The 10,237-nt window shown below is 35.9% G+C and overlaps 1 protein-coding gene across 2 annotated transcripts; it reads left to right on the top strand.

The window, feature by feature from the left end:
• The first annotated feature begins 869 nt into the window (after positions 1-869).
• Positions 870-7,446, top strand: LOC114355797 (uncharacterized). 2 transcript variants are annotated; one of them, XM_028308818.1, is made up of 5 exons: positions 870-1,244; positions 3,866-3,992; positions 4,426-4,533; positions 4,975-6,902; positions 7,199-7,446. In XM_028308818.1, the coding sequence occupies exons 1-4, from the start codon at positions 1,077-1,079 to the stop codon at positions 6,750-6,752; spliced, it is 2,181 nt and encodes a 726-aa protein (XP_028164619.1). In that variant the 5' UTR covers positions 870-1,076; the 3' UTR covers positions 6,753-6,902; positions 7,199-7,446. The 2 variants fall into 2 exon arrangements, with proteins under 2 accessions (XP_028164619.1, XP_028164618.1); XM_028308817.1 differs by lacking the exon at positions 870-1,244 and adding an exon at positions 2,659-2,956.
• Positions 7,447-10,237: the final 2,791 nt, after the last annotated feature.

Here is a 10,237-nt window from a genome sequence, read left to right as displayed (position 1 = left end):
TAACTGCTTAATAAACAAAATAGTAAACAACCGCCATGAACCATGATGGGCCGGATTGGGCCGATGTTGCCACATGGTACCGATTACCCAGGAATTGGGATTGTAATTCCCTGATTCGCCAACACATTAATCCTAAATGGCCGACAATTTTATGATTTTTTATTTAACTAGGAAATCTTAGTTTCAAATATTAATTATTTATTTGTTTAACTTCTGATTTGGTTAGTGTATTGGCTATTTCGAAGAATTTACAAGTAGATTTAAATCAGAAGATAGCAATACTACAGTTCACACTAAAAAGAGAGGTAGGGCCGCAGAGAGCGAGATAGATATAAGTAGGTATTTGACTCAAGTTTTTGTTCCAACTCTGCCCTCCATTTTTATCTTTAGCTTCATGATTATAGATGACCCACGCTGAACTGTCCCGCCAAACTCAATGACAGGGGGGCGCTACCATCGTTCAACTATATGGTTTCCAACATGTCAAAAGTCGGAACCAGCGATCCGGTATTGACGGTGGCGCCCCACTGTCAATGTCATCGATAGGACAGTCCAGTATTTTGGAACTATATGCCGCTTTTACTTTATGCCGCTTTTACACTGCGCGGAAATTAGACAAGTCAAGTCAAAAAAACAGTGGAGTGAGGATGAAATTCATTCATTTTTCATCCCCACCCACAGATATGGATTAGAGAAAATATGAAGGAAACAGGAGCAGCGACATCTAGAGCGTTTTAGGGTAGTTAAAAAGTATTTGAATTTATTCACCGATGTCGCTGTTTGGAAGCAAGTTTCACTTCGATGACCGTTGTATGGAAGTTTCTTCACCTGAAAAAAAATGTCAATGTCATTCACAGATGTCATTAGAATTGTAAAATGTTTTTGTTGTGTTTTCTTCTTTCATAATTTTTGTATTAATCTCTAAGTTGTGTTTGTAATAAGCCGTGAATTACATTAAATAGATTATCATACAAAATAACAAACAGCAGCTTAAAAGGAATCATAACTTTGTTAAAAGTAGGCCAAAGAAATCTTTGGCAAGCACTTTAAGAGTTCCACAAGCATTTAACAACAATATGCCTGTTAAAAAGTGCATTGTGACCGGTTGCTCTTCAACGTTGAGTACCACCAGGTTATACAACTTCCCAAGGTCACATAGTGTGTTGAAAACATGGCTACAATATCTTATCCCAGTAGAACCGCACCTAAAATCACGGACACCAAGGCAACTCAGACAGTCAAAGGTAATTTTTACACTATCCCTCCATAATCTGCGATTGTAGAGCTAATTTAACATTAACATAATAAATTAAAATAATTAATGAGCATAATACAAAATCAAAACAAATGCTTAGGTTATGTATGTGTCGCAGTCGGATTGTACATCTTGGTCATTGTAATAGTCAATTAAAATAGCTGACACTATATTATTGCATATTAATTTCAAATGTCTGCCGGACTCCCTTGCCATATCATTCCAACCCTCAACATTCATTTTCTAATTCAAATTATTTTATTGCAATTATCATATGGCATGGGTAAGGGTTGACAGAACATAATATTTATTATTTTTTCATTGTGACGCCCCGTGAAGGTGTTGCAAAACTTTAAAATGGATAACATTTTCTTTTTAATACCTTTATTTGAGGTGAATCACCCCAGATGATGTTATTGTTTAGCACACTAAATAGATCTAGCTAATAAAAGCAATAATGCCACTTAAATCTTTCATGAGAGACATAATAATTCTTGTATTCACACCCCTTTAAGATCCTTGTTTCCTCATGGTCCTACTAATTTGTCCTACTAGTAAGACCACCAGGAAGGCTAGTTCCTTGTGGTCCTATTATTGTTTTAAAAAAAAGCATAGGAGAAGAGGTTATCACTAGATTCTTCAGATTTGAGTGCAATAAAACCCTAAATATCAACAGGGTCTATAAATGTATTATAACCAACTAGCCCTTGTCTACAGAAGTGGAGAAATCCTATGTTTGTTATGGGAATAAATGGAAAGATATAAGTAAAATTGTATAAAAACTTGAACATTTGCTGGTTGTTTAATGGAGATAATCTTACATACAAAAAGTATGGAAAAAAAATCCACATTATTTTGTGGAGTGCTGTGAACTGCTGTGCTGTGGTGGAGTGGAGTGTTTTTNAATTTGTTCCTTGTGGTCCTATTATTGTTTAAAAAAAAGACACAGGAGAAGAGGTTATCACTAGATTTTTCAGATTTGAGTGCAATAACAACCCTAAAAATGTGAATAGGGTCTATAAATGTATAAACCAACTAGCCCTTGTCTACAGAAGTTGAGAAGTCCTATGTTTGTTATGGGAACAGATCCTTTAAATGGAAAGATATAGGTAAAATTATATAAAAACTTGAACATTTGCTAGTTGTTTAATGGAGATAATCTTACATACAAAAAGTATGCAAAAAAAATTCACATTATTTTGTGGAGCTGCTGTGAACTGCTGTTGTGGAGTGCTTTTGGAGTGCCCCCTAGCGGAATATTTCACTAACTAAAATTACATCAAGTTTTGAATAGTCTCAATAGATGGCGTTATTGGTACCTATATTCGTGGCTTTACGTGCAAACCGCACGAGGCCAAATCGAACCAAAAAAAAAACACTGTCATTGCACTTGTTGGCTTGTCATAGTTGTCATGTTATTTTCATTGGATTCTTTTTGTGCACGGGGTTTTTGGTTGGTTTGTTGTTTAAAATTTGGTTTTATTGTTATAACCAAATAAAGAGTTTGAAACAATATTAATTTAAAAACGAATTATGCCTATTTCGAGGTGTATCATACCCGGTTGCCCGTCGACGCGGGAGACCACTATGTTACACAAATTCCCCACTAAATTTAATATGCAGTTACTATGGTTAAAGTATATTCTCCCATATAATCCGCAGCTAAAATCACAGACACCAGAACAATTATGTCAAAGAAAGGTAATTTTATTTATATATACTACTGTTGACCTCAAGACAGCGTTTTATTCACTAGTCGTAGTAACCCAGTCAGTGTAGGAATGAGTGACTAGGAGAACTCAGGGGGAGGGCGTTCCACCCTCCTCTAAGGGTCCTCCCTTAGGAAGGTGGACCTGGTTTGTATAAAAAAATTACAGTGATTGTTATGATAATTTCCAAGTTTTATGGCACCTTCAAATGATGCCAATATGCCATTGCAGCGCGTCTTCTCGCCTCTAATTTGAAGGTGCTCTTACTTTCTTCTAGATCAGGTGTCTCCAAACGTAAACTTTGAAGCCTTGGGGCCATAATATTTTTTTCGGTATGTAGCAAGTGCCATAATTTAAAATTTTCTGCCCACCTATGCAAACATAGGCTTAAGTCTTAAGCTGTCGCGGGCCGGATTGATGACAGTGGTGGGCTGGATATGGCCTGCGGGCAGGCCGGTAGTTTAGACTCCTGTTCTAGATGGTTAGTGTCCATAGTTATGGGTATAAATCGGTACCTAAATGCATATCTGTGCTTAACGCCAGTGTTGCAGATGTTTTAGATTTAATTTAGTACCCTTCATCATTGCCGATAACTGTTGGCAAATTGTGTTAGGTAACACTACTAAGTTAAAATGTAAATTAAACTAATTTTCTTATTATTACCTGTACATTACACTGATTATGCTCTTTCCCACTTTTCCATAGAAACAATATCTCATTAACAGTATTTATTTCATTGCAAAATCCTTACATCTATCAATATGTACTTGGTGATTTTTATTACATACCATACAATGGCCTAGTCAAAATATTTAGTAATGGTTACATAAATTATACTATCCCCTGTAAACTTTGTTAAAAAAAGTTTGGATAGACGACTTACTTTTATTCTTTGTTTCAGGTCTGTGTGCGTCATTTTGAGGCCCAATACATAAATAAAGATAATAGAAGAGCTATGGACTGTGCTCCGACATTATTTACCGAAGAAGAAATGAGAACTGGAATACCAACAACCCCTTTGCCTAGTAGTAAGTACATGTACAACAAGTATATCTGTATGTATAATCCTGTCAACAAGTGCAGAGACAGGTGGAAAAGTGGTGATTGAAGTAAAAATATAGCATAAAATGTCAAATCTGCTGGAAACAGGGTTTGAAAGGATAATTATCAATAACAGATGGATAATTATCGGTTCGAACCCTGGCTGCAAAAATACAATCCACAACTACATTCTGCAAACATTACTCCTCTGTTGTTTTGTAAATGTTTACTTAGTTATCATCCATTTCACATTAACTTCACCCATTCACCATTGCAATGGGTATCATGATGTCCACAACACTACTCAGTTCATTATCACTTTTTTTATTTTATTGATTCTTAAGATGATTCTTCTGAAGAGATTAACCCCTATACTGTCTCCTGTACTGTGACTAAACATATTTTTCTTATAAATTTCAGAATTGCCTAAAATACTGTATAGTGAACATAACTACTCAGTTGGTCCTGACGTAAATTTTTATGCTGAACATAATTACTGTAAACCAGATGATCAAGAACAATTAAAAGGTATGTTACAGACTGTGTGCACATTAATGGGACTTTATGGCAAGGGAATTTTAGATGACTATAATAAAGTGCCTTAAAATTTTAGTGCTATGGATGAAATTGCAATGTTTCTCGAAGGAAGCACGGAATGCTTAGGAATACCAAATCGGCAGCCTTCATTGCAATTTACTTCTCACTTAAAAATCCCTTGCCATGCCTTCCCTTTGTCTAAGACCCGATTTCCACCAAGGTGAAGCAGAGAAATGTTTTGAGTAACCAATCAGATTTTATTCTCCAATAAATGAATGAATGCAGAATAAAATTTGACAGAATGACCTGATTGGTTATTCAAAACATTTTCCGCTCTGCTTTGGTGGAAACGGGCCGGGACTGGATGCAGCAGTGTAATAATAATTATGTCCGCATAAGGATATTTAAATAACTAATGGTGCTTTTTTACAGAATTCGTAAACTTAATGGATGATATAGCAAATTATGAAGAAACCAATTTTGATGATCCTGATGACCCAATAGACGAGAAAAGGAACAAAAGTAAAACATTAAACGAAATTCAACAATACATTGATGAATTTGCTAAACAAATTCAACAAGGAGATGAGGACCCACCCCTAGAAGATGTAGTTTTAACAAATGAATCTTTCAAAGATACTCTTGAATCATATAATTTCTCTTCAAATATCATCTATACAAATAAAGAACTGAAGCGAGTTGATGCTTTAGAATATCTAATGTACCCTGAAAGAGCATATGCTGCGATAACATTCTGCATTCTAAAACAACAGGCTTTGCTTGAGGAATGTATTCATAATTTCGTTGAATGGGCAAATAAAACATATTATGATATCGAAGGTATACCAGAAAAGATTGAAGAAATATTTTCCCATGGAAATTTTATGAAAACCACTTTTAAAATATTGCAAATAGTGTGCAAATATCGAGCCAAAAACACTGAAATGCGCAAAGAATATTTTGCTAAGAAAACAATAGATCCAAAGTTTAAAGAAACCTTAAACAACATACCGTATACCTCAAATCTTCTATTTAAAGATGATGATCTTAAAAATGTACTGCAAGATACGACCCTGGGCCAAGTTTTTAAAACGAAAAAAAGACAGAAAAAAAATGATAGAGGTATACAGGTTAATATTTTACCTAAAAAATCAGATAAGGCTGCACAAGTTACACAAAAAAAAATAAGAAAAGCTTCGAAAGCAGTTCAGGCTAACACTAACGAATTAGAAGGTATTTCTACAGCAAATAAAGTTAAAAAGAAAGATACAGGCTCGCAAACTTCAGATAAAGACAAACTGTTAGGTGAAACTATATTTTACAGCAACAATCCGCCTACACAGGACGACGTTGAAACGAACAATCCTCCGCCTATAAGTCATTGTCAAAAGATACAGTATGTTGTCAATATTAAGAGGAAGCCTGGCGTTATTAAAAAGCTACATAAAACCACCGATAGCCATAATAAAGTCAGTGTTCCATTAGATCATAGTAACGCTCCATCTCAAAATGGTTCAACTGGACACAACAGAGAGAGCAGAGGGTCGCTTTATACGGATCCGCACCACGAGCCAAGACCAAAGAAAAGACAAAAAACTACCAAAGGTGCCCAGGGCCCTAGCATGCCTTTGCTTTGGGACGCGTGCCAGAACCTTCTCTCACTGGGAGGAGATTCTAATATACAGGAGAATGATGAAAGAGTTCATTCTACCCTCGAGAGGGAAATTGTACCTCAGAATCGAACTGAGTCTCGTCCAAGCCATGGAAAAAAGCGACGTCCTAAAATACTAGAGCCATGCAATGAGCCCACTTCACCGATGTCATTAAGTGGGACAGTTATGAGAGGAACGATTTCAGATTTTCATATCATGCCTGGGAAATCGACTAAGGAATTGCACGTGTGTGACAGCCCGTATTTATTAGGAGGATGTAAGCACACGCACGAACAATCTGAAAATGTTTCTAGTATAGATAACGCTAATCGAGAATTTTTCTCGCGAGGGGGCAAACTGAGACGGCAAATGGAGCTTCCTGAAGAAAGATCTGGTTATCCATATGCCCCGAAAACTAATGAAGTCGCGAGTGGTCCAGGTTTTGGTGGGCCATCTGAGGTGGTGCATCAGCATACACAGAACACAGTTGCGAATAATCCTGACGGTTCACCTATCACCTTGCTAAACTACGACAATTTACCAATACGATGGGTATAGGCAGAATAATTGGAAATCGAGCACAGTGCATGGGTCGCAGAGCTAGCATTGGGGGAAAAATCAGATTCAGCAATAAACTGAGCTAAATATAACATCTACTGTGAGAATGATAATCATCTGAACATTTACTTGCCTTAGAGGCATATTCAGGTTGGTACTTTTTTTATAAAACAACATTATTAAAATGTAATTTTAATTTACAAACCGATCGAGTAACTGCGCACCTCGCTGGAATGCGATTGCCTCCCTCTTATCCACACACGTCACCGCGTTCGCCCCGTCAGTACCATAACGTCGATGTGACGTCACGGCATCCTGTTGCGCAGTTAACTCGACTGGGTTGTACATACCTATTACATTTTATGAATACAAAATATCCTGAGTCTATTTCACTAATCTGATGTGTTTATTAAAGTTGTTGCAAATAAACTCTTTTTTTTTTTCAGATAACGAGAGAAAAGGGGCCAACTTTTTTACCTACTTTACAAAATACTATTTAAATTAAAAATAATTATAGTTTTAAGAGAAAAAGTACCCGATGCGGGGCACCAGGTTTTACTAAAATTATGAAACCTATCATTGCTGATACAAGCGATATGATTCAATGAATGCTCCAGCTACCAGCAAGTGAGCGATTCTATCGATCTTCTCAATTTGTTTCTATTGATTAATTAATTGGTTTAAAACCATGATTTTGTATTGAAGGCACTGAAATTAAGTTATTCTGTGTAAAATATTGTTGATCTATCAATCAAAGAATACTAATGTGTTAAACAATTTGAATAATAATAAAAATACTGTGATATTCGAAGTTGTTTTACTTATTTTTGTCGCTTAAACAATAATATAGAGGAGTAATAATTCTATGCCTCAGGCTTTGACTACTGCCTCAGGGTCAGGGCAAACTCAGGGTACAATTAATTTGAAAAGTTGCCCCACCATAAGTGACGCTCACCATGCGTGGCTGCCTGCTTTTCTATATATATGTGATAACTTGTCACTGTGGCACAACTCTATGACAGAATGTCTCTCTTTTTAGGGTTCCGTAGCCAAAATGGCAAAAACGGAACCCTTATAGTTTCGTCATGTCCGTCTGTCCGNAGCCACGATAGCCGAACGGTGAAGGGGTCGGACTGGCCAACTCGTGATCCGGGGAACGCGGGTTCGGTCCCCGCCGCCGCTCGACTATTGTGGTGAGCTCACTCGTGACACAAGCATATTTAGCTTAGTACGAGGGGCTAACGGGAATATTAGTAATTTGTGTAATAACAAATTACTAATAATCTTTTTAAAAAAAAAAAAAAAAAAAAAAAACGTCGATGTGACGTCACGGCAGCCTGTTGCGCAGTTAACTCGACTGGGTTGTACATACCTATTACATTTTAATTTTATAAATTAGACAAAAAATCCTGAAGTCTATTTCATAAATCTGATGTGTTTATTAAAGTTGTTGAAAATAAACTTTTTTTTTTTCAGATAACGAGAGAAAAGGGGCCAACTTTTTTACCTACTTTACAAAATACTATTTAAATTAAAAATAATTATAGTTTTAAGAGAAAAAGTATCCGATGCGGGGCACCAGGTTTTACTAAAATTATGAAACCTATCATTGCTGATACAAGCGATATGATTCAATGAATGCTCCAGCTACCAGCAAGCGAGCGATTCTATCGATCTTCTCAATTTGTTTCTATTGATTAATTAATTGGTTTAAAACCATGATTTTGTATTGAAGGCACTGAAATTAAGTTATTCTGTGTAAAATATTGTTGATCTATCAATCAAAGAATACTAATGTGTTAAACAATTTGAATAATAATAAAAATACTGTGATATTCGAAGTTGTTTTACTTATTTTTGTCGCTTAAACAATAATATAGAGGAGTAATAATTCTATGCCTCAGGCTTTGACTACTGCCTCAGGGTCAGGGCACATTCAGGGTACAATTAATTTGAAAAGTTGCCCCACCATAAGTGACGCTCACCATGCGTGGCTGCTTGAGCCCCGATTACGGTAACTTTTAATGCTTTTAACGTTTCCAATCCAGACACGCTTCTCGATTCTGCGATACGATTGGTCGTTCAACAGCGTACGTCAGCTGTTTTGACCAATCGTATTGCAGAATCAGAAACGCGTCTGGATTGGAAACGTTAAAAGTTACCGTAATCGGGGCTCTACTTTTCTAACTAAAAGTTAATTAAGGTGTGCGCGCACCATGAAGCTAAAGATAAAAATGGAGGCCAGACTTAGAATACCTACTTGAAGCACAACCTATGTATCACTATCTCGCTCTCTGTGGGCAGGCTCTCTCTTTCTAAGTAGGGTAACCTTTTATTTATTTTTCTCAGGACGACAAAGACTGATTTACGTTTAAACAGTGTGTCTTGATAAAGTGCACTTAATATGATTATGAAAAAAGGTTTTCGATGTTTTTGTTTTAAGATGAATTACAACATTAAGAAAGTGTAAAGGCATCGAAAACTGTGGATATTTGATAGAAAACAGATTTTAATTTGGCAGTTGACAGACGGATTTGGATATGGATTGATTACAGTAAACGGCCGTAGAAAACATTATGCAAAATTAGATAAGTAAGGTCCCAAGTTAAGTTCTTGTCCAGGTCAAAAGTATAATTTCCCTGGGTCTTCGTTTCGACCATTGTTGTAACGAAACGAAAAAACTTAGAATGTAACGCACTGCACCACTACACTCGGCCATTTCATCCCAAGAGGCCATTGAGGCAGGACAGTACGTCGTTGATCAGTTTCGCGACAAATCGCATAAATAGGTCCCTCCTTGGGTTTTTGTTTACTAAAAAGTCAATTTCTTTGGACGGCTTTTTGCAGCTAAACAATGGATTAATTTTATTGTTTATTTACACAAATGTAGTGTCTGTAGGGGTAAACCCATGATTTTTAAATAGTAAATGCATAGGGTAAATAGGTTTTTGTCTGTGGTGTCTTTTAGGCATAAATCTAATTTCTTTGGTCCTAATTTCCTTGTTTTCCGTGGCATAAAATGACCTGGGAAATTATAAAAGACCTTTAATAATTCGGCGTAAAGTCAAATTTTGAGTATTTCTTTATTGAAATAAGTTTAAAATTTACATTTTAAGAAATAGGTATCAGAATAGATACAGAAAAACTGTTTTTTTAACTCTTAACTCAATCAACTGCATTTATCTTCCTTAGTTGTGTAAAAAGGTCGTAATGATATAATATTCATTGGCATGTTTGCTTGCGAAAGTACACAAAAATGGGTCGAAAAAAAAAGCAAACCACAGAAGAAAATTTAGAAAAAAAAATATTTATAATAATTTCCTTGGCTACCAAAAATTTATGACCTCATAACTTTGTTTCTAAAACGAATTATGACACCCCTTCTAGATATATTAGCTTAATTTTTACTACTTAATGCATTGGGAAACAAAAAATAGTTAAAAACAAAAATAAAATTCGTGCCAAGGAAATTAGACAAAATTGAC

Source organism: Ostrinia furnacalis, unplaced genomic scaffold (assembly GCF_004193835.3).
Source record: "Ostrinia furnacalis isolate ACB-3 unplaced genomic scaffold, ASM419383v2 OfSCF2514, whole genome shotgun sequence".
Lineage (NCBI taxonomy): Eukaryota > Metazoa > Arthropoda > Insecta > Lepidoptera > Crambidae > Ostrinia > Ostrinia furnacalis.
Note: the sequence above shows the minus strand (reverse complement) of the source record. Positions and strands in the feature narration are given on the sequence as shown.

What these genes read in the sequence shown, in the direction of transcription:
- LOC114355797 (XM_028308818.1), top strand. Translation starts at nt 1,077, where the DNA reads ATGCCTGTTAAAAAGTGCATTGTGACCGGTTGCTCTTCAACGTTGAGT. An exon ending in AACAACCCCTTTGCCTAGTA is followed by an intron (nt 3,993 to 4,425) that starts GTAAGTACATGT and finishes TATAAATTTCAG; the next exon opens with AATTGCCTAAAATACTGTAT. An exon ending in TGATCAAGAACAATTAAAAG is followed by an intron (nt 4,534 to 4,974) that starts GTATGTTACAGA and finishes GCTTTTTTACAG; the next exon opens with AATTCGTAAACTTAATGGAT.